The sequence below is a fragment of the Oreochromis niloticus genome, linkage group LG13 (genome assembly GCF_001858045.2).
Source record: "Oreochromis niloticus isolate F11D_XX linkage group LG13, O_niloticus_UMD_NMBU, whole genome shotgun sequence".
Classification (NCBI taxonomy): Eukaryota; Metazoa; Chordata; class Actinopteri; order Cichliformes; family Cichlidae; genus Oreochromis; species Oreochromis niloticus.
In genome coordinates this window covers 19,784,775-19,809,602 of record NC_031978.2, presented here as the reverse complement: position 1 = coordinate 19,809,602, position 24,828 = coordinate 19,784,775, and the positions used below count along the sequence as shown (strand labels likewise).

Sequence of the window (24,828 nt, the reverse complement as noted above, 5' to 3'; positions counted from 1 at the left end):
AAAACTGAAATTTTATGCAAACATTGAGACAAAATTTTGATTATTTGTGCTAGTTTTATACCAGTTAAATGTCAAATGCGTAAGCCTGGACATACAGTTTTCCTTGTTGGATGAACTGTGTTCTGGTGATAGCGTTTAAACTCACCTGCATTATATTGATTCCTTAGAGGGGGAAAACCCCTCAAGGCCAGTTCTTTAAAGTGACCTTCCCCAGCTGGTTTTTGTCAAGAAGATAAACCATAGATGCTGAGTTTCCTTGAAAGCTGAAATGTCAAAAGGCTGGTTCGGTTTAAGTGGTTGATGCAGTTATCAAAATTATACACTAAAAAGACCCTTTTCCCCCTCAGGAGTCCAATCATTGCCCTGAAAACAGACGGTAAATACCGACTTAGATGAGCTGGAGTTTTGGATTCACAATCATCTGAAAAGAATTTCAAGCCCAACAAACCACAAGCACCATTAATATGAATTAAAGATGATCTGGTGGCAAATATATTTTAACAAATACTAATTTGGAGAAATGCACTGCAATCAAAACCTGATTTAGATTTAGTTTAAAACTTTAAAATTAGAATAATGCTGCTCTGCTTTTACTTTGTTTTTGTACCCATGATGAGCATTTTAAAGTCAAGGCAATACTCTCAATGGATTAAAACATTTAGGGTGACAACTGACAGTCATCAAATCTTCCCAAGGCTGATCACATGAGTCGCCCTCCTCCCCTGGGAGATTGAGGTACAGGTCTCTCGTCACAGGGCAGTTCAGCTTGGTGAGATGGTTGAATGCGAGGACTTCATTAAGCCCCTCTATTGTTAACATCTGGGTTCAGAATGCCTGTTTTCTCTGGTAAATGTTGCCTTGGCTTAACGGGGGATTTTATTACACTATGCCGTTGACATTGGCAGCAGTGGCACGCCTGGCAATGGAAACTGTTCAGCCGGTTCAGGTCACAGGAGATCAATCAAAGCAGGCTGTTACACTGAAACCTTCAATTGTCAGCAGGACAGGGAGGTGAATGCGCATGTGAACTTGTTGAATCAAGTAAGAAGAAAAAAAATCACCAGCTTTCAAGCTGAAGGAAGCACCTTTTCCTGGCCTTTATTTTCTTTATTTCATTCATTTATTTTCCTTAAAAATAAAGGAAAATACTCCACTATGCTTAATTTCCTCTCTCTCTCCTTCCCCCACTTTGGAGATGTGGTTGTCATGACAACCGCTGAGTCATCCTCCACTGTAAGTAGCCATCCTCATATTTAATCTCTGCATGCAGCGAGGCCCTCCGCCATCCAGGCCTGCATTAGCACACGGATGCGACACATTAATTTGCTCTGGGTAGTTCCCGCGATCTGCGAAGGTTATTCCCGGAGAACACGGAGCTGCAGCGGGCTGAGCAGCAGCCACACGGATGGGTAACGTGCCCACCACAGTGAAGCACTGCCTGAGCTATGAGCAACTCATCGAGGACTACCCGTGGCTGAGACGCTGGCTGCAGGAGGACAAGGTGGGCGTCGGTTTTCCTTGTTTTTAATCAGCTGCACATGTTCGGCCACATGACTCCCTCATGACAGAGAGGAGCGCAACAGCAGGCCACCTATGACAGCGCAGATGCTGCTGTAACTAAGGTGGTTAAAAAAAGAAGAAGAAGAACATGCGTGTACCTTTTCCTTAATAAGAGTATTACGTTTGTATTATGTTTGTTTGGGGTAATAAAATACACCCAGTGTCAATGTTAGGGTGATTTCCAAGATTTCTTTCAAATGAATTCATCACATGCCCGCATATAAAACTGCGCTATTTACATACATTTACATTGTTTACATATATTACTAGCAAGTGATCATCTTAGTTTTAAAGAATCTTTCCTGTGTTAGAATATAAGCTACCCCAGGCTTCATTTGCAGTTATAATGTAGCCTATCAGAGGTAAAAGTCGTGTGAGTGAAACAGTGTCCGCTCCATGTTATTGCTGCATTTTTTAATTTATTTTCACTTTTACTTTATAACGTTTTTGTAATCCAAAGTATGAGTATATTTTACAAATAGTTCATGTGTATGTGTAAAAACATACATTCATTCATAGCAGTTAAAGTTAAATTCAGTAAAAGATATTGCAAGCTAAACCACATGCAGTACTGTGCAAAAGTCTTCAGTCAACTCTTGTTTCTGTATATTTTGTTTCCAAGGAGCCAGTCTTTTATGTAATGTTTTAACCTAAGGGTTGCTTTTTCACTCATTTTCAGTCCAGTCCTTATACATGACCAGAGGAATGTGTTTTGTTTCTTTGTTACACACTGAGCTATGCATAAAAAGACAGACAACTTAGTAAAGATTGAATTTTAAATTTTATCTGTAGGCACTTTGTTACTAGCACCCATTGCAAAGCCACATAATTTGCTATAATTTCTGTAGTTGACTCTATGAAAATGCCAAAGATAATGTTTGACAGGCATAAAATAGTAATTTTGCACCAACAAGGTGATTCCCAAAGAGCTTCTAGCTTAAAACTTGGCATATCTCTGCATGGTGTGTAGTGTAGCCTTAAAAAATTGAAGAAACTAGTCAAGTGGATAAAAGAGGAAATGTCACACCTAGAAAAACCATCTACGGTAGTTAAACAGTATCTGTTCCTCTTCTCTAATTAGTCAGGATAAAATGTGGAAAAGAACTGACACAAGAACTGAGAGATACATCTGCCTCTATACTTAATCTATCTACTGTTCACTGAAGTCTCAGTGGAAGAGTGGCTGTCAATGCTGAGGTATGCCAAATTACACAAGAATTGCAAAAGTCATTCACTATGTATGGAGGAGGTCAGGAGAAAGATACAACAGACTGTTGTACCTGTCTCCTGTCTCCTGTCCAGCTAACTGTAAAACACGAATGATCCTCTGTCATGGTTTGGGACTGGATTTCAGCCAATGGTGTTTGGGATCTTGTCAAAATTGAATTATTAGCCCAGAAAAGTACCATCAGATTTTAATCCACCATGCATTACCACCTAGAAAGGGTCTGATTGGGAATACCTTCATTTTTCAAAATGAAAATCATCCCAAGCACACTGCCAGTGCAGTGAAAGCATACCTGGATAGAAAAACACACAGTGGAACACTATCAATCATGGATTGGCCTCCCCAGAGCCGAGACATCAACATTATTGAAGCAGTTAAAGCAGTGTGGGATAATCTTGATAGAGAATCAAACAAAAGGCATCCAACATCCAAAGAGGGGTTTTGAATGTCTTTCAAGAAGCCTGGAGAACTATTCCTGAAGACTAAATTACAAGAAAGCTTGTCTAGAAGAGTTAAAGCTGTATTGAAGAACAAAGGTGGTCAAATCAAACATTCACATTCAAGCTTGTTAGAACTGCGCAAACACTGTTTTCGTCTTATACACTCTGTTTCCATGTATGTTTGCACAAGTTTCAGAAAACAGCTGCATCTATTTTCCCTTTTTCTAGTAAAATATAAAGAAACAAGGGGTAGCTGGACACTTTTGCACAGACTGTATATTTCACGTGTGTGCTCAGTTTGTTCTGAATAAATATTTGAAGGTAATCTTCCAACATTATTTGTTAGCTTTAGCTCTTTACCCCTTGAAAACTTACAGAGATTAGATTAAAAATTGAAGCCCTGAACTGAGCGGATTCTTTCACATTTCAGGCCTGCTTGTAGAACAAAGTGACTGGGTTTGCATCAGAAGTTCGTGAGGGTGGTCTCCTCCAGTGCAGCTACCCTTGCAAAAACCTGGAAACTATTGTAATGGTTGTCAAAGCACAACTTTACTGCTATATACTGAGGTGTCAAAACTACAGAGGAGGTCATCAGATGCTGTCTTTATAGAAGAAAGAGTTAAGCTGGGATTTCTGTTAGCTTTCCTCGTTTCACTGCTCCCCACTGGAAAAAACGTAAATGGATATTTTTGCCGGGTATAGTCAGATATGTGGTCTTCATATTCTGCTTAAATATCCCTGTCACTAGGTTCATATTGTAATCTTTAAGGTCTGTTGAGGTTTTGCATTTAGTTCAACAAGGGTCTTTTTCTTTAAAATTATAAGGTTGAGATCAGGAAAAAAAATACCTTGATCCTCAGAATATTCCTTGTGGTTTTAGTGGAGTTACTCTAACCCTTCTTCCCAGCCTTTCCTCTGTGTCACATCTCATGAGTTTGCATCTTAATGACATAGCAAGCTTATATTTGGGTTCTAAAGTTTCAGCTGGGTTGAGGTTGAAAGTTATTCATGTTAGAAATAACATGACCTGGAGCATCCCAAGGTAAAAGGATGGCTGACTTTTCAGTGTTCTGTGTCCTGTTGAGCGGTGTTTCTCTTTTTATATATTTATTTATTTTCCCCATTTGATATTTTCCCAGACAATTACAGGACATGCCTATCCAGAGTTTGTTAAAATTGTTGAAGTTGGGCCAAGAGATGGACTTCAAAATGAAAAGGTATACTCTGCCATTACAATCACAAACCTTGTTTATATTTATGGGTACCTTTGTTTTCTATTACTATACACAATCCTCCCTGGAAACTCCCATTTTTTCTATACATATAACAATTCATAACATATGGGTTGTGTGCCATAATTGCTAGAAGCATATGTTTCACATTTTCTTTGAAATTGAATAGGAAAGATGACACAGCTTCTGGCTGAGTTCACTCTCTTTACCTACCGCTTAGAGATTATACTGGATGGGGGATGCAATTTTATTTCTACAACATATTATCTGAAATTTGGCATATAGCAAAGCTATCTCAGAGTTTTCAGCAAGAGCAAGATTGATCATGTCAAATATGGCTATCTGTGTAAATAACACACAGCACAGCAAAATAATAATCCATATATCTGCTTGTTACATCTCCAACTGCATCATGAGAGGACTCAAATACTGAATAAGCTATTTCAATTTCATTTTTCCACAGGAGATTGTTCCAACTGGGGTGAAAATCCAGCTGATAGATATGCTCTCAGGAACAGGCCTGTCTGTGATCGAGGTCACCAGCTTTGTCTCTTCAAAGTGGGTACCGCAGGTAAGAATTCTTCTTTTTGAACTGCAATTGAGTGCTGAGTGATTTATTAGGCCCTCTTTCTTGCCTGCATCAGGAAAATCTGCTCCTCTAGCATCCTTGTTGGAGCTGCAGATGGTTTTGGAGAAAGTATTTTATTTGTTTTATAGTCTTCTCAATCAAATTGTACCCCTATTTACTACTTGGAAAAAAAGTCAGACGTTAACACGTGTCTCTTTTTGTACTGAGAAAAATTATAATTAATTTGATCTTTAATGCTGCCTTTAAACGTGTGAAAGCATTTGTGAATTTCCAGGAACATGTTAAGATGTTATTATGATATTACCTTACCTATGTTATTGCCTGTTATGTTATTAACTTTAACATCTAATTAATATATCTTCCCCCCTTTATTTAGATGGCAGACCACACTGATGTACTCAGAGGAATCCAGAAAGCATCTAATGTTCAGTATCCTGTTTTGACACCTAACTTGCAAGGCTTTCAGGATGCTGTAAGCATGAATTTTCACTTCAGCGTAATGACCTGTGCTATATATCTTTACTTATATAATTCATCATGTTTACTCAAGCTTGTCAGTTTGAGTTAACTGTTGGCACTACATTGTTTTTATTAAAATAGTTCCTGCACTTACGTTAGCGTGACTCACAGTGAACACGGTTTTACAAGTTTGTTTTCTCTGGCGATTTAAGGTTGCAGCTGGTGCTACTGAAGTGGCTGTGTTTGGGTCGGCATCTGAAACCTTCAGTAAAAAAAATATTAACTGTTCTGTTGATGAAAGTATGCTGAGGTTTGAGGAAGTCATTAACGCTGCCAAAAAGCGACAAATTCCAGTTCGAGGGTTAGTATTCTGGCTATTAATTGTCTGCTACAAAAATGAAAACACATTTCAGATTCCCTTGATTTCTGAGCTTCACACAGATTTTCACTTTTCCCCATAGGAAAACAGGGCAGATGAACATACTGCAGTTTTTATATAGAAGAAAACACACAGTTCAGTAATGATACTGTTATAGCAAAGTTCCAGATGTTCACCAGGGCTATATCTATACATTAGTAAACCACAAGTCCAGATGAAGTAAACCAAACAGGCTAACTTTTACTAATGTGGGCCTTTTATCATACATGGAAATTTAAAATATATATATATTTTTTAATTATATGAACTGCTTTGTCCATAAAGGACACCAAAACACTAACAGGCTTCTGGACACATTGGACCCAATTCAGTTTTTTTGAAGAGCACACTATAGTATAGAAAATATTCAACAGCTTCTGACGTTTTTTTGTTGACAGTTGCTGAAAGTGACAAAATAAAGATACTTGTTTAACTTTATCTTCTCAGGTATGTTTCTTGTGCCCTTGGGTGTCCCCATGAGGGACACATTGAACCTTCCAAAGTGGCAGAGGTAGGATAATTCTTTACACTTACAGGCCTTTTAAAACATGTCTGTTCATTTATTTAAATTATCTAAACTAAACTGAATTTTTTCTTGAGATGTTGTTCTGGTTTTGTTTTTGTTTTTTTGTTTTTTTTATTTTACTTGTTTTTCCTGGAATTAATTAATTTTGTGGATGTCGGTGCTTAAAACCACAACAGAAATTTTCATATTCTTTCCGTAAGCACAGATTGAATTAACTGAAGAAATGTAAAACATAGCATTTATATTCTCCATTTCACTGCCTAACCAAACATAATATGGTACTTATATTTGGAGAAATTGTTCTTTTACTATGTAATCCTCTTATAAAGAGAGCCTTTTCTATATTTTTATATTTTTTAGGTGGCAAAGAGATTATATGAAATGGGCTGTTATGAGATTTCCTTGGGAGACACCATTGGTATTGGTACTCCAGGTTCTATGCTTAAGATGCTGCAGAGGGTGATGAAGGACGTGCCCATCAATGCGCTTGCAGTTCACTGCCATGACACCTATGGGCAAGCACTGCCCAACATCCTTACTGCACTCCAGGTAAGAACACTGGTATTGTGTGGCCAGTAGTCTCAAAAGTACTTATGCTTCTGCCCATGATGATTTGGTTTCTTACGTTATTGTTATTATTGTTGCTATAAATATTATCTCCAAGAAAGCAAGAAGTTTTAATGGTTCACTGCCATGACACCTATGGGCAAGCACTGCCAACATTCTTAGTGAACTCCAGATAAGAACCCCTAAGATGTGGTATGGCCAGTAATCTTAGAACCATCCGAGAAATTGCTAATGATCTAATGATGATTAGATTTTTTATTCATTGTTATTTAAAGTTATTGCTATTACTGCAGTTGTTAATATTATGAGTAATGTAGCAACAGAAAGAGCTCTTAAGTCGAAAGTTCAGCAAAGTCTTTGTCAAAGCAGTTAGCTTGACAAACAAAGAGAGCAGATGGAAATCTGAAAAGAAATCAAATAGACAGTCTAGTGTGTTTAACTAGAGAACTATTAGATGATAAAAGCAACAGATGACACTTGTTGAGGATCAGCTTGTGACACTAGAACTTTTATTACTCTTGTGTGTAGATTATATAGTTGGCTTTCCAAGCTTCATTACAGTCATGCATGTGAGTAGCTTAATGATGCAAACAGTGATTGTGGAAACTGGTTAATACATCCATTGTCCATTATAAACAGTTTCTATATAATATCTTAATAAAAGAACCCTTAATGTTAATAATAATAATAATAATAATAATAATAACTTTATTTATAAAGCGCTTTTAAACAAAGTGCTGTTTAAACAAAGTGCTGTACAGCTATTTGAAACTAAAAAGATGAATAAATAAAAGGGATAAATAGCAGTACAAGTAAAAACACAATACAAGTTAAAAACAATAAGAATTTAAAAACTAAAAGACATAGAATTAAGACATGTAAGATAGGGTGAACAGATGTGTCTTCAACTCAGTTTTAAAAACCTCCACCGAGCATGCCTGCCTAATATTTAGATGGAGGTTGTTCCACAAGAATGGGGCACGAAAAGAAAAAGCACGCTCTCCAACTGTCTTTTTTCTGGCTCTAGGAACCTGTAGAAGGCCAGAGTCCTGAGATCGTAGAGCACGGGATGGAACATAAAGGTGTAAAAGGTCGGAGAGGTATGAAGGTGCCAATCCATTTAAAGCCTTGTAGGTGAGCAGCAGGACCTTAAAATCTGCTCGAACCTGACAAGGTAGCCAGTGAAGAGATCTCAAACAGGGGTGATGTGCTCAAATTTCCCAGTTCTTGTTCAAATGCGAGCAGCTGCGTTTTGCACCATCTGTAGACCTCTGAAACTTTTCTTTGGAAGCCCAGAAAGAAGAGCGTTACAATAATCAATACGTGAAGACACAAATGCATGAACAAGAACCTCTGCCATGTCACTTGACAAAACTTGTCTGATTTTGGCTATGTTCCTCAAATAATAAAAGGCAGTCTTTGTTATCTCTTTTACATGAGACTCGAAGGAGACACGCCCAAGTTTTTTACCTTGTCCCTGCAATGTATGGCACTGTCATCAATTTTCAAGATGAAATTTTGGGACAAGTGCTGAAATTTTTGTGGTCCAATGACCATCCACTCTGTCTTATCAGTATTTAGGAGCAAGAAATTATCAGATAACCAGCCTCTAATTGCAGATATACAAGATTCTAGTTTAGAGACTTCAGCACAATTTCCAATGGTTAGAGGAACATAAAACTGCAGGTCATCAGCGTAACAATGAAAAGTTACATTAAAAGAACGTAAAAGAACACCAAGAGGCAGCAGATACATAGAAAACAGCAATGGTCCAAGTACGGAGCCCTGAGGGACCCCATGCCTCACTGCACAGGTCTCGGAGAGATCATTATTAAAACTAACAGTCTGAGACCTCCCAGACAGGTAGGATCGCAGCCATGATATTGTAATATGTAATATCATGTTGGGTTCATATTACTCAATGTATTTGTTCCTGTGTCTGATGAGATAGACACTGAGCTGGATTAGAGAATAATATAGTCAAGTACTTTTGCAATCAGTGCTAGGAATAACCTACTGGATGCATTAATGTAATTATTGTTGTAATTCATTTTTGGTGATTATTGAAGTTGTCACTTGATAGATGAGTCTTTTGCCTGTTTCTGTAATGACACTGTAAGGCATCCTTAATTCTGCATCTGTCATCACGTACATGACAGGATTATCTTATTTAATGCCCTACATCTTTCTGCTAAACCAGCTTTTGTGCAGCTATTTCATAAGTCTAAAATTAGACATAAAAGACATTAACAATGACAGCAAACAGTCAAAAACTAAAAACAAACATTTAAAAGTAAATTAACTTTGCTAACGGAAGTCAATAAAGGAAGGGTACTAGCTCCAGGACTATTGAAAGGTGGGTAGGGTAGGAACTGTGAATTATGGAAAAATTCTCTGAACCTAACAGGCAGCCAAGAGGGATCTTTAAAAACAGAGGCAATCAGACACAGTTCAGCTAATTTGTTGGTGTGATTGGAGGGCGTGGAGGTCTCTGAACAAGCAGAAAGGTAAAACAGTTCAAAGATCTGAGTGAATAAAGGGATAATATAAAGCCTGACAACTCTGGGAGGACAGATGTGCCCCACACCTCTGTTGTGAGACAAAAACCTTCAGATTCTTGTGGGAGAGACATAAAAGGTGCTAACACTTTTAAGTGGAGAAGTCTGTGTTAAGCTTACAAATGCTGGTGAAGTTAGAAGAGGAAGCCCCCTTCCCTCTGTTTGTAGTATAGATTCTCCTTTTGGACAAGCACAAGACAGCAATGCATCATCCTCTTGATCCCCATATCCTCTCATTTTAAATTGTCTGACAGCTTTACTTTCTGCTTTCCCAGTGGCTTGGCAAGGATTTGGGGTACCTTTGCCTTCACATGGACATCCCTCTCCCTGTGATGAATATGAATGTTCTCGTGGAGAACCACAGACCGATTATGGATAAATGCCCGGCCTTTGCATAAATCAATGTAGTTACTCATGATGACATGAAGAGGAGCAACCAGATGTGGAGGCAAAATAGAGGTGGTGATTCTTGTTCCAGGATATCATTCAACTTTCTGCCAGCATCATAGAGATCACAGGTTTTTGTTTTTTTAGGTTGATTTAAATCATTATCCCTGCTGGGAAGCATCATTTGTTAAGCTTCTCCCAATCCATCTTTTTAGACACTTTTCAGCTCACATGCTACAGTCCATTGAAATACAGTGTCCTTTCTTTGCAACGAGAAAAAGAAAAATTGTTTTTATTTTCCACTGGAGTCAGGAAGAAGGAAGCCAAATAATGTAATATATCAATAAGACTGATGTATAGTTATTTTGGCCATATATGCCATTTTGAAATGATGTAAAACTTTTTATTGCAAACTTTTATTTTAGAGTATTTTAGAGCTTAAAAAAATACTGGAATGTCTGAAATCCTGGGGAAATCCAAAATACTCGGGAAATCAGGCCTTAAAATATTGTAGTTTTTAAAAAGCGCACATATCTGCCTGAGCTTTAATGACAGTCTGTCAGTCTATGGCATGATGAATGTGTTCTCTGTTATGTATGTGTAGGCTACAATGGGACACACAGAGAACCAGAAACCATCAGTCAACGAGGAAAATCGGCATTAAGAAACATGATCTAAGCTTCCCCACAAAGCAAGATGATTCAAAAACTGCCTTCAAAAAGAAAAAAAAATCCCAGAATCTTAATGAACTTAACGTTATGTATTGTACAGTTAAAGTTATACACTCTATAAGTGCATTTGGGTTGTGAATCTTTGTGAAGGAGCTGTTGCTGGGGCATTTGTCACCACTTTGCCTGTTGCGAGCGAGTGAACCTGACATATATCCAAACATAAAACAGAGGCAATGCAGGTAGGGCTGTATCAGTTTTACTGGAGCGCATTGTCACAGCAGAGGAGGAAGCACACTGGGGGCTGGGTGGGTCAACAGATGTGAGGGGGTCAGCACAAAGGCTCACCTATTCAGTGTCTATTGGACAAAGCGACTGAGAGCTAGGTGGATAGAAGGGCCCTGGGGGGGGGCTTCTAGCTCGTCTGCCGCTTGGCTGTTGAACTTTCTGACAATGGCGTGCTTAAAGGCCAGTGGAAAATGATCCTTTCATTCGCTCTACGGTGAGCATGTGATGAATGGTGCTGCAGCTGCAGACGCAGCTCTAGAAACGTCTACTCAAGTACTTTATTTTACTCGACTGTAAACAGTGTGAATATAGTATTTATGCTTCAGTTTGCACAAATCACTGCATGACTGCAAATGTAATGTGTAAATGAAATCATTCATTTACAGTCCTGTAGTCCAGGATCACCCAAGATAGCAAAGAGCTGGGAACATTTAATTCACTAATGTTACACATCTGCTAAAAAAACTGTTTTTCAGTTGTGAAACTTGCAGTTGAACACTTATCCCTTCTAATAATTATGATGGAATTAATCTAATATTGTACTTCTCTGGTATAATTTATGGTCAAACATTGTTTAGAAAGGCAGCTGATCCATGTCATGTAAAGAAGCAAATATTTTAAGGTTAAATCTGATTCTGGATGGCTTTGAAAAAAAAAAGTACAGAGGGATGGTGAAATTCCTGCGTGGATCATATTTACAATGATTCATCGCAGCTGCCCCATGGCCACAAGAAATAATAGCAGCCAGGGATATTTAGCTCACCATTTGCTCACCCATAAACAAGTAGGAAATGAAAGATTTTATCATAGTTTTTCATTACTGTGTGCCAGAACTCCACACCACCAACTGGGAGAGAAATGAATTCCCCCAGTGCTGTCAGCCCTGAGTCACCTCTTTTGTTCCCGATAAAGACATTCCTTAGTCTTTGTACCTTTTTTCAGGAGGTCTAGGGGGGCTTTGTTACAAACCTACCCTGGCAGGTCACACAATGACAATGTATGTACTTAGATTTCACAGGCTTGGCAAGGAAAATTATTTAATCTTACCTGCAATTTTGGTGTATTGTGTACTACTGCAGCTGGGGAATACAGTATAACCTGTCTGGGCTCACACTAGAGATCTCTACTGACAATAACATCCATCTGCAGTATTTTCTTTTGTCTCCATACATGAGGCACTTTTCAGCCTTAGTTTACCAACATATTTTACTAACATTCAGTTACCTAGTAAAGCTGTGTTGAGCAGTGTGTCGATAACTTTAGTGCAACTTTATGTTGGCTTCTTTGACTGATTGGTAGAAGTTATACTGGACAGTTATAAAGGATCTTTATCAGAATCATTTTATCTTGTGAACGGCAATTTGCTATTTCAAAGAGTGAAATCCGCTCTGAATCAAAGCCACTGATGATACTGTCTATTGAGTAAACGAGTAAAATCAATTTCAGCTAAACTAGAAAATATTTATTATAGATTATAAACTTTTTTTTTAAAATGAGCCCTTGTGACATACTCGAATATATATTTAAAAGACAACCGTAAAACCCACATAAAAACCACAAAAGGACAAAATATTACAGTAAAAGAAAATTTATTTTTCCCTTTTCTGTATTTTTAGGGTTTATTTTACTTTTTTTTTTAAAGCTTATATGCTTTTAACATGTATGTAAAGGAAGCAACACTGATGTAATAAATGTGTCAAAAAGCTCATTTTCATCTGGAGCCCCTGGGAAGATTGCTGTTATACAAAATAAATAAAAACAGATGAAGAGCTGAAATATAAATGTTTATTATTTAAAATCAATGCATAATTTAATTAGCAAGTAAGTAAATTCCAGAAAAATTGATTATCTGTGAATTAATTTTTTTATATTTTTTCTTCAGTTCCAACCAAATTCATGTTTTAAGGTGATAAATATGTTATATTATTATTATTATTAGTAGTAGTAGTAGTATTTTTAGTATTCATTTACATTATATTAAAAATAGGATTACATATTAAAGTTGAATAACTTTATATTTGTCACATCACATTAGTCAAACTTTATTTTCTTTTGGAAATGATGAAGTAACATGTGATTTATTTATTCTTTAAGTGCTTGTTTGCCTTTTGCTGTCCGGGGTTCGCTCCCTTATTTAACGGGCTCCTCGAAAGAAGTGATATATGTGTCAGCACGGGATCCGTGGCAGTTTCTGTCAGCCTTCTAGTTTATGTAGTTGTGGGTGAAGCATCACTGCTTCGTGTCCTTCGCTGAATGCACACTCTCTCTTTCGCTCGCTCTGTGACGCAGTTATAAAACCAAAATGGGAGCTTGTCCATCTTCAGCCTCGTCCACTCAGAGCGCAGAATGTAAACAAGCTTATCCCAAATCATGCAAGTTTGAAAATGCTCTGTGTCTTTACCCAGGAATGCATTGTTTTTGTATAGCCGCAGCTCACTCAGTATGGCTTTTTAACACTGAGCACACATCTGGTTTCTGGGTAGTGTGAACCTAACTGAGCATTGGCAAGCCCGAGCTGCTGACCACCAGTTCCTGCGTGATTAGTGTCCAGGGGTACGGGGCACGCTGCTGAAAGGGTTTGTTCTGTTCCTCTCGGAAACAGTACGCTGAATACCTGTGACCTTATAGCTAGAAGCGAGAGGATTGGCATGGCAGATTACAACTCTGTGTTTATACTACAAAAAATTCTGCCTAGTACAATATCCTGCTCTGGCTTTAACCAAGGTCTGGAAATCTCGTGCACTGCACACACCGGTGTAGATCTCCTCCTCCTTCTACCCACCTCCTCCTCTTCCCTTGCCAACATAAACAGCAATTACGGCTGGCTCAGACAGCCCCCTGAAAGAAGTAGGTTTTTGTCTGGAGGAAAAGCAACCAATTAGCATCATTGTTCCAAAAAAGCAATAGAGATTCTTTTAATTTAACTTGCTTGGTCCTGCTCTGTGGGGTACAAGTCCTTCATGACCCAGTGCCACTGAGAGGATCAGTGTGTTAATTTTGTCTCACTGTAGGATCCTCTGACATCTGGTTCTACCACGGAAGCTGGAAAACATCTTTAATATTCTCATGACAATCCCAGGGACATGTGGAAAACATCCCAAGACCTTAGTCCATAATGACTCTGAAAACTGAAGGCCTGTCTTGGTGTGAAAACAAAGGTTTTATTCATGACTTGGTCGTGCACGTCTATGGCAAGAACTGTGACTGTGTGTCTTTGAGTAATATGTGCATTCAGAGAAAGAGTAAAATGTGTTTCTGTAAATTTCAATGTCAACATCGAGCTGCAACAAAAGCACTGGAGTACTGTTTCCTGGGCAGCCTTTTATAATGTTGGGTAAGCTGTCCAACAAAAGCAACGGATTGAGAAGAACAACTGAAAACGCATCATTAATTTTCATATGGAGGCCAGGCGCTCGCTATCGTCAGCAGTAAAAAAAGGAAAAACTTTCCCACAAATTTCTGCAGTAATGTTTGTCGTGAGCGCTGGTGAGCCAAAAAAACACGTAGTAGAGTACACAACTTGAATTTTATCTCTTGTATATTCTTACATTCCTGTAAACAAAGAGGCCCTTAGAAAGGAGAAACATTTGTAATCAAGGAGATCAGCGAAATAGTTTGCCATTAATGATTTTTTTGTAGCACATGTCCATTTGTGTACAAATGCATTAAGTTTATTGGCACGGTTTGATTGGACACTAAGCGGCCAAGGGGAAAAAATGTCTTCTCGATGTGGCAAGAAAGTGAATCCCCATGGTTAAGAGCAGAGTCGTACTGTAAAAACACGAGTAACCAGGACAATCAGAAACATATGAAATGTTCTGCTCAGCCTTTATAATATTCCTGTCATATGAACAAGGCCATAATTATGTGGTGCTGGTGGTTTGAGCTGACAAAGAGGATGACTAAGCCATACTGCGGGACATTCTGTGCCCACTCATCTTCAAGCCTTAAGCCCACGGTTCTCAGAAACAGCTGTAAAACACAACCACAGGCCTGGCAAGGTGCGCGGCACCAGGCAGAACAATCCAATAGAACAAAGATCTTTGTTCCTGGATTTTACCTGACGTGAAGTCTTTCACGGCTTTGCTGAATGCCTCTGTTGTTTGTCCTTGCAGATGGGGGTCTCTGTGGTGGATTCTGCAGTAGCTGGCCTGGGAGGATGCCCTTACGCTCAGGGTTCATCTGGCAACGTTTCCACAGAGGATGTTCTCTACATGCTTCATGGCATGGGCATTGAAACAGTAAGTATGACTTCACTGTCTGGTGTGTATACGCTTGTGTCTAATCTCAACAAAACCAAAGTTATACAATTTTTCAGAGCTCATTTACATAAACACATCGTTCTGCAAACATACTGCCCTGTAACAGTTTATTTGATCATATTAGTGGTTCTACATAACTTGTGCAAGACTGTGGTGTTGCACACACTTCTCAGGAACAATTTATTTAACAATTCCTACCCCTGCTGGTAGAAAAGATTCACTGCGGGTTAATTTTCTGTCACCTGTTGCACATCTTCTTTTAATTTCAGTGACAAAACCTTAAACTCGCCATTTCTTTTTTGCCTTGCTCTTATTATATTAATTGCACTGTAACTGATGCTGGAATGTTTTTGCAGGGTGTGAACATTGCCAAAGTCATAGAGGCTGGTTCCTTCATCTGCAGTGCTTTATCTCGCAAGACAAACTCCAAGGTTGCCCAAGCAAGAAGCACAGCCTGCTGTGATGAGTCTCTGTAATGGAACGTCTTTAAATATTTTAGTCTGTTCCCTTTAAAGTGCTTCCCCATTGTTGTTGCCTTCAGATTTGTTGCCTATCTGTCTGTATTTGAACTACATTGTTCCATGTATCTCTTGTATGTCATCTAAATAATATTGAAAACTATCTCATTTTTATTTTTTTACCTTATTGTTCATTTCCAGTCTATATTTGCCATCTGAGTACCTTTATAATCTGCTGAACACATGCATCTTTCTTGGCTTAGTTTTCGCTCTGCACAGTTTGATATAACAAAAGCAAGCGTCGACCACACTGAATGGAAAGTGACAGGAAGCTGGTAATTATCAAGAGGAGTATTCATTTGTGATCGAGGTTTGTGTTGACAGCTCGATAATTTATGATCTGGGTCACTTTTATTAGTTTGCATTGATCAGTGGCCTTATAAAATTATGTAACAGCGTATTATAATCCTACGTGTATGAGTGCCTCCATATGCACCTTGCTTCTCTGAAGACCTTTTGTGATTTCCTGTGAACTTGTATAAATAATTCAAAATAAGACAACTCTCAAATTACCACAAAGATAGCATTTTAAAGGAGGCACAGATGAGTTTTTGCCATCAGGTTTGCCAAAGATCCCTTAAAAAGTTCCCCTTTATAGTCTTTTTTTGTATTTCAGAATTTTACCATGACATAAACTACCGTCTGAGACAATTGTCTCTGTAAAGTCAAATGTCCTTTCATTTTTTGTCATGTTTACACCCTGCTGTGCAATCTGTAAATCAGAAAGTAAAGAATAAAAAAAATCTATCGTGAGCTCTGCTGTCCTGTTCCTCTGGCTTTCTTTCCTACGGCTTAATTGCATTCACCTTACGTCCCTGTTTTCAAAAATCAGACTAATTAGGATGCCAGCATGATGCCAACTGGGAAAGAAAAGCACTCCACACTAATGAATAGATGTTGGATTTGCATAGGTGTATTAAAATGTGATAATTGTCTGCCCATGGCGGTCCATCTTAATCACGTAACAAAAAAGAAAATTATGCATTCATGTGCAGTTGCACGCAGACTCAGTCCTGACCTGTCTCCACCCCCAAGCAAAATTCTGCCTGTGAACCATGTGAACCACATTTAGTCACACCTGATGTAGTGCTCCCACTACAGTCCATTTAAAACAGTTTCCATCTCTAAGAAATGACTGATGTTCAAACAAACAATATTTATGGACAATCAATATTTTATCCAATATTAATATTAAACCTGGCTTACCTGGATATTTGACTGTGCATTCATATTGCCCAGTATACCCAGGTAAACAGTAGCTAGTGTCTATACATTGCTGAAGATTTGGTCTCTACAGTTTTTATTTGTGTAAATGCATTTTAACAGAGCTGTGCCTTATAAACACAGTAAACACTTATTAAAGGCAATTATTAAATGTATTTGACTCTCACTTTTATGAGCCAAAAACTCACAGATCATTGTCGTGGTAGTAGCTACAAGTGGGCCAAGACGCTTAAGTTATGCTACTAACACAGAGCAACATACCTAAAAATAGCACCATAATTTTCCCCTCTATGCTGTTCTCGCCCTTGTGAGTGTTTTTTTTGTTTGTTTGTTTACTTTATGTTAGCTTTTAATGACAAACAACAACTTAAGTGAGACATTTTACACCCTTTTGGGGCCCTCTACTGGCCACATGACTCCAAAGAGGCTCTTAGTTCTGACCTTTGTTTTCCTAGATCTATCAGTCATGTGCAGTGATGCGTCTTGGGTAAATTAAGTAGAAAGAGGGGAATCACATAGCTTCAATCCCATAATTATCAACTGTATTAGTAGAATTTTGTAATATTAAGATCATATAAAATCTTTTTGAAAGGCTTAAACAGCCAATAATTTGGGTCAGTTTTTGTCATGCAAAACAAAAAGTGGAAGATGAGAAAGAGAAAATAAATTACTGTCATGGTCCCAGAGTTAATGTGGATATAAATTGTGGATTCTTAGATTTGATTGTTGTAGTGTTTGATGTTTTGGATTCCTGATTTGATCTCTTTATTATTCTAATAGTGGCTTTGATGTTTTTGTGATATGGTTGAGTCTTTGATTTCTACGATTACTTCATGTTTTTTCTAGTTTTGCAAGCCTGTCTTTTGGTTCATGTTTCCATCATTCTGGTTGGCTGAGCTTTAGTTTTACTATGATGGGGTTCTCTTCTAGTTTCCATTGAAATGTGGACGCCTGTTTAGATGGGTCTCTGATTCTTGGTATTTATTTTCCAATCATTGTTTGAGTTTATAAATTGTTTTTAGCTCCCTTTGTTTTCTGCTTTGAACCTCATGTCATTATCGATATCATAATAAAATAACACCGATATAAAGGAATACAATCTTCATATTAAATTCCAATTCTAATTTTAATCTAATTTATATCTGCTGTTATGTAGCACAAACATGAAGAAAACAAAGCAAAAAATCTTTTGCTCTGTTTGTTGTTGCCTACACTGACGGGTGACTTTGGCTCCACACCTAAACAGAAAAAGGTGGGAGAACTCTAAGACTGATTGAAATGATTAGAAATAAGTCCCAGTAGTTTCTGCTGTCAGCACAAATAGATTTTAATCACATGGCATGTGCTGCTTCCTCTCTTTGTGGATTTACACAGTGTAATTCAACACAATATAAGCAGATGTTACATGAACTATCACAGCTAATGCCCCACCACTAGTCTATATAACGCTAACATAAATGTGGAAGTCAGTGAATGAATCCAATTCATTTTCATGTCTGCTGCCTGTGATATAACCTAAGGTTGATTGTGATCACCACAGTCACTCTGCTCCATCACTAAACTTCACCAGAGTACAGCATACTCTGGTGAACTAACCCTGCATTAAACTGCCAGATATTTTCATGTGATCAATATCTGTTTGATAAACTATAAAATGAACCAAACCTTTAAAATGTAAGCTTTACATTTCCAGTATATCAAATGTCACCGAGCAGTCCTCAGCTTTAAAAATAACCTCTTTTTCTTCCTACCTTTCTTACAGCTTTCTCCATCTCTGAGTGAAGTTATCGCCCACGTTTTCTCTCCCTGGGAAATAGAGCAGCTGTGCCTTTAGCTAGCAACACACTGTGCAGAAACAGTTTGTGTGTTTGCTAATATTTGTTGAGCTGTTGGAAACGTAGCATTTGAAATCACCTGCCACATTAAAACTCCGTCTAAAACCTGAGCACAGTGCTAGAAATGATGGATAGATGATGTGTTTTCCATCTCTTTGTGTGAGATAAGCACATGCGATAGATACACACCAACAGAATTGTTTTTTATGTTATTTTTCCCCTCGATTTAGTCTCATATTGTTTTGATGTTTGAAAGCATGCAGTGACAGAAATAATACCCCGCGTTTTGAAAATGTAAGAATTAAAAAGTAAAGATTTGTATAATAACATAGAAATTTAAATTAAATACAGACACCTAAAAGTTCTACTTAAGTACAGTAATAAAGGTTTTGTAGTTTATTATCTCCTACATCTGCCTACAATTAGCCCTAAGTGTATAAATAGTCCCACCAATCCAGTGTTTGCCTGTGAATGAACATGTTTAACTCACTGTTTAGTTTTTAGTTCCCCTTTGTCCTGTTTTCCTGCAAAAAAGCCTTCTTCACCTCCCAATCAACTCTTCCTGTCCAACAGAAATCCCTGCCTTCAAACCAGCTGGGACCTTTTTATCATGTGTTTGGATATATCTCTGTATCTATTTACTGTTGCCTCCTTTCAAATATATAGATTTCCAGATTTTCCTCACAGACACAGAGCCCTCCACACAAACGACTGTATGTTGTGTGTATGATAGAGAAAAGGACTAAATCATGGGTTAAACATGGGTTGGACACAACTTAAAATCTTTCCCCAGCAGAATGAATCCAGAAATACTCACCTATAGCTCAACCGTATAAAACAGAGCAGACCAGTGAATCAGGGTTAGATCAGCTCCAGTGACAAAAACAATTTGGTGTCTTTGGCCCGATTAAAGTCAAGCAAATCCACTCATCTTGATTACTGCAATTGCTTCTCTTTTGCCACCACTCAGACCTCGTTACCCTGTCTCCAAATAGCTCAAAATACTAAAGTAAGTGTGTTTACAAGGTCAATACAGATAACTCCCATCAGTGCCTCTCTCCTGCTGTTTGTGCATAAAAGGGGTGAATGGGGTTGTCCTCCCTTTCTACTTCTCCTGTTGTTTATATCAAACAGCGATCAGACATCACCTGACCAAAGGCTCCACTCTGTCCCTGACTAAGTGGACTACGCTGACAGGGCTTTCTCGATAGCTGTTTCCAAACTAAAAAAAGAAAAACAAATCTTTTTGTGTCCACTGCTTCAGGTTGAAGACCTTTCTTGGGGGGCTTTTACGCACACTGACTGCAACTATAAAAAAAATGACAAATGATTTAAATTCTGATTTTGAAGTTTTTCTTTAAAAGCTCATTTTAAAGGAATCATTAGATAAAATGTAGCACTTTGAACAAACTGTGGGGCTTTAAGGCTTTCAGTGGGAAGTTTATTATCAGATACAGAGGAACAGACCACAAGAGTGAGCAGAGCACAAATAAATCATCACAAAACAACTTGAAGTTATAACTTAAAGCAATCTTAAACTTGTCAGATCTGTTGTTTTTCTATAATAAGTCTCAGTGTGAAAGATTAACAATAGAAAAAAAAATGACAGTCTTGCTGCAGAGAAAAACCTAGCTTTTGTGCGTTCACACATGACACATCCTGACTTTTTTCAAGTAACTTTAAACAAAAGGTTGTATCTACAAATATACAATACAATATGTTCTTTAATAAAGCAGCACAAGATCGCTGTTTGTGACAGCACAAAGATTAAGGGTGCGCTACAGAAGAACTAAACAATGCTACCTCACAAGATTGTGCAAAAGCTTCTTATATTCTTATCAATCAAGTAACACCACTGGGCAGTGTGACAACTGTGGAGCTAGAGCTACTGAACTACAGCAAGAAGAACAATCAGTCCTTGTACAGATGGTATGACTCCCACGGAGCCTTCATGTCAAACTCGTCAAACTCATCAATCACCTACCAAGTACCTTGAAAAACAAAGTGGGCTTTGGAGATCTTGGCAAAGGATGGTTACAGCAATATTCATTTGGCTAGTGATGACAGTGTTTTAAAGCAGTCTCGGTTTAGTTATTTTCTTTATAAACTCTATTACCTATTACAGTAAAGAAATATGAGACGACTGCATGTGCAGCAAACGCAAAGCCACCTCACGAATCTATTCAGCTGTGATCTTGAGTTAAAAGAGAGAAAATGCTGATTATTTTATTCAGTGGAAAGAGCAATAAACATCAGAGAATAACGACACAGTTGCTTTTCTGCGGATGGTGAAATTTTGTTTTATCTCTCTTTCTTGAGATCCTACAAGGAAAAAGAAATAAAAGTAAATTATACATAATATTTTGATAAAGAGACTTGACATTGATTCAACATCGATGCTTACCATTTTTTACTGACAATAACCAGAGGCATTAATATGACACCAGCAAGCAGGATGGTTGCAATAACGTACAGAAGATAATCTGGAGAGACAAAATATTAGCAAAATATCTCCAAACCCACTCAAAAATGTTTTTGATCATTTAAATTTATGCGAATCATACTAAAATGAGGAAAAAGAGTTATTTCTTGAATGCAAATTTACCTTGGGACCAAGCATAAACATGATCTGATTCAATGATCTGAGGAGGTTTAGATGGGCGAGTGATTGTTTCTGAAGATGCCACTGAAATGCAAATAAAAATAATTTAGAATCTTTCCAGGAAAATGAATGTTACATTTAAAAATGCCTGGATAAAAAAAAAAGATACTCACTGAAGCGTGATCTATTGTGAAGTACTTCGTGAATCATGCTGCATGTCAGCAGATCGTCATTGTAGAGTCTTTTACATGTACAAGGATGGTGAAGCACTGTCCCTAAAGTAGCCACAAAAGCCCTTTTGCATTCAGAGTCTGCACCAAGGATGAGCTCTGGATCCATCCGGGTGAAGCATTCATCTCTTGGGAGGTCACTGTCAATGCACTGGGCTTCTTCAGGACTCCAACATTTGGCTTGGAAATGTTCTAATAAGCCCCTGTTAATACAGAGAAAATGTGTGTTATGTGGAATCAGTGGGTGCTGCGACTTATAGATGTGTTTTGGTAGATTGTCCATATTGTTTCATGATCATTTCACATATATTTATGTAATTACATTAAAAATGGCAGCGGGAAAAGTGCACCAATCACACAGGTGGAATATTGATTATAAAAGGCTGCAGTCTATGTGTAAAGTGGTTTCTGAAAACTTTTATTAGATAGTAATTGGAGATGTGGTCTTAAAAAATGGCCATTTAAAAAAAAAACAGCATTGGATTTGATGGAACTATAACCTGAAAATCTAGGTTTCCAATTCAGCTCGAGTATGGACAGGTAAAGAGGGCATCCACTTGAAGAAGACACTGAACCACAAATTGCTCCTAATGGCTGGACCAGCACTTGGCACTCTGAATGAAAGCTTGCTGCCATGTATGTGTTAAAAGGCTAAACAGAAGGAACAATGTAAAAAGGATTTCAGTTAGGAGCGCTACTGTACATCTGTAGCCATTGTTAAAACCTACCCAGACATTTCCACAAGGGAAACAAATGAAGTCAATTCTCATTCATTGTAACAATCAAACTATCAGCATCCTCTAACAATGCTGTTTTTCCTGCTCCATCTTAGTGATTGTTAGTTTGCTGACTGAATCCCTTCCTTGCATTTTAAAGTGCTTTCTTTCCTGCCGCACAGCCTATACACAAGACACCTTTTTTCTCCTCCTCGCATGCGTCGCACAACCAATGTTCCTGTCAGCTTTTGTTGTTCCCTCCAGCAATCTCATCCGCCAGATGCTGCTCATACATTTCATCTTCAGCAAACAATGCATTTGCATCTGATTTGGTCGTTTCATCCCCAAACGTGCATTTAATAATAATAGTAAGTGTACAATAATCCTGAAAAAAAAAAAAACAATGAAAAAAACAACATGTGAGGACAGAACAGCATACCTGCAGTTACTGTCCTCAGTGCACTGGTTAAGTACACGCTGACAGACCCAAATCTCATCTCCACAGGTGCCACTGTGTAATCCGGTTTTCATGTTCACACAGCTCTGATCCGAAGCTTCACACTCGCACATCACCAGCATCTCTGCAACATTTTGGGGTACGTTCCTGTAGAACCGCAGAGTTTCCCGCTGACAGCCTTCATCATTGCACTGGCCTGACTTACAGGCTTGGAGCATAGGTGCCAGGTACCTGTTGCAAACTGAATCGCTGACACAAGCCCTAAATTGATCCAAACATGATCCGGCACCATCATATCCTGAAAAAAAAGAAAGAAAGGTAGTGAATGGGTTTCACCAGTTTTGAATCATCTTCACTAGATTTCATCTGAGATTAGCGTAATGAAATAATTACCATAGTTTAATAAAGTGCTTGACTGCCAATCCATTACTGCACTCCTCGTGAGCTGAACTGCTGTTCAAATAATCAACATGATTATCTCTTCCACCAACAAAGGCGCATTAAAGATCCTCTTAACAGTCATTTTGTAGCGCAATAATTGTCCACCTTTGGCAAACAAAAACGTAATTTCACATCTAAATGCTTATCGTAGAGACTTCTGAGAATACCGCACCTGGCTTTTGGTGGCATTGTGTGGCCAGCACTTGTATAGAATCACAAAGCTCCTCCTCCCAGGCACACATGCACCCTCGCAGAGAAGGATATTGGTGCAGTATTGTCTGGATGGTCATGTTACAGACCTCTGAGCCTTTTATTTGGCACCCTCCATCTTGAATGACAGAAACATAAGAGGAAGGCAGAAAAACAGGATTTTCCAAAAGCGAGCAAGGCTTGTTTGAGCAACAGGTGTTTTCTATGTGCCTGCTGCTCTGACAGTTTTCCTTGTGATGTCTGGTTATCTATCCCGATATAGGCTGATATATCAAATTCAGTGTAATAATGGAGGATTTCAATGTCAAAACAGACATACTTTGTGCATTAAAGGCATCAAAACAGTGATTTATTGTCACTTTATTTTGTTATATACATTTTGCTTCAGGCTGTTTCCTCACTTATTACATTTTAGCCATTTTCCATGAAATGCAATTCAGTCGAATAGTCTCATTTGCTGAACTTCCTGAGGAAATGTAATCACTTTACGTAATACTTATGTGTCTCAACCCTTGGTAATAATAACAATATAATGGAAATGTGTTGTTTTTTTACCTTCACAGATGCCGCCATAAAATGCCTGTTCACGCTTGCATAAATCTGACATGCAGATTTTCACAGCAGCCAAACAATCAGAAGCCAGCGATGAAATCTGAGGAGCAATAATCACTGAAATACAAGCAGACTTTAAGAATTTATTTACTTGATCATTGGTTTTTATGTGGATCTATTGCACGGAGATATTTATTTTCTTGAGGTTTTATAGGAAAAGGGACATTCAAAAATTAAATGTTAATGTCTCACATGACTAACTGTAGCTACGCTTTGACTATACATGCGGTACAGACTACAAGACATGAAACACTTCTAGTAATGGCAATTTTATAGCACAAAAAACATACAATGACACTAATCAACTTGTTTGTTTTTTCTATCAGAAATCTGTCATTTTATGGTAATGGTTCGGCTTAAACTCACCAAATATGACTGCAGCTTCCAGTCGTCTCAGTTGCATCATAGCTGTTGCAAAGCTTTGAGCAGACAAATGAAGCTCTCACCAGCAGCTGGTCTGTCCCTCTTGTTGGTGTCAGCATTTAAGCTGGGATACACCACCCGCTGTCAGGAGGATGTAACACATTTACTGGAGGCTGTACCCTGCACCATGGAACAAAAATGACAAATGCAATGAAACAGACCTGCAACAAAAAAAGGGGAAAAAGTAGTGCATGCAGTATCTTAATGTTATCATTATTATATTTTGTGGGCTTAAGTAATAGTATTATCTCTTAGGAGTAGTGCTATATTACTTCAGAGATAGGAAATAAAAAATCCCTGGTCTGATCTGCTGATTTAAATTTGTGTCAGATTGTTTTCACTTGCATTTTTTTCCCAACAATAATTAAGAGGAAAGTA

General features: G+C 38.1%; 2 protein-coding genes across 4 annotated transcripts; one reads left to right on the top strand and one right to left on the bottom strand.

Moving 5' to 3' along the window:
* The first annotated feature begins 1,200 nt into the window (after nucleotides 1-1,200).
* On the top strand, nucleotides 1,201-16,458 carry hmgcll1 (3-hydroxymethyl-3-methylglutaryl-CoA lyase like 1). The gene is made up of 9 exons (XM_005474079.4): nucleotides 1,201-1,501; nucleotides 4,368-4,445; nucleotides 4,924-5,031; nucleotides 5,426-5,521; nucleotides 5,721-5,869; nucleotides 6,374-6,437; nucleotides 6,813-7,001; nucleotides 15,036-15,161; nucleotides 15,539-16,458. The coding sequence occupies exons 1-9, from the start codon at nucleotides 1,406-1,408 to the stop codon at nucleotides 15,656-15,658; spliced, it is 1,026 nt and encodes a 341-aa protein (XP_005474136.1). The 5' UTR covers nucleotides 1,201-1,405; the 3' UTR covers nucleotides 15,659-16,458.
* Nucleotides 16,459-20,179: 3,721 nt separating this feature from the next.
* Nucleotides 20,180-24,567, bottom strand: gfral (GDNF family receptor alpha like). Of its 3 annotated transcripts, none has more exons than XM_005474080.4 (9): nucleotides 24,394-24,567; nucleotides 23,971-24,084; nucleotides 23,378-23,533; nucleotides 23,158-23,217; nucleotides 22,747-23,062; nucleotides 21,535-21,794; nucleotides 21,365-21,445; nucleotides 21,164-21,242; nucleotides 20,180-21,081 (listed from the first exon to the last, which is right to left on the bottom strand). In XM_005474080.4, the coding sequence occupies exons 1-9, from the start codon at nucleotides 24,431-24,433 to the stop codon at nucleotides 21,012-21,014; spliced, it is 1,176 nt and encodes a 391-aa protein (XP_005474137.1). In that variant the 5' UTR covers nucleotides 24,434-24,567; the 3' UTR covers nucleotides 20,180-21,011. The 3 variants fall into 3 exon arrangements, with proteins under 3 accessions (XP_005474137.1, XP_005474138.1, XP_025753085.1); XM_005474081.4 differs by having other exon boundaries at nucleotides 23,158-23,214; XM_025897300.1 differs by having other exon boundaries at nucleotides 23,971-24,067; nucleotides 24,394-24,532.
* Nucleotides 24,568-24,828: the final 261 nt, after the last annotated feature.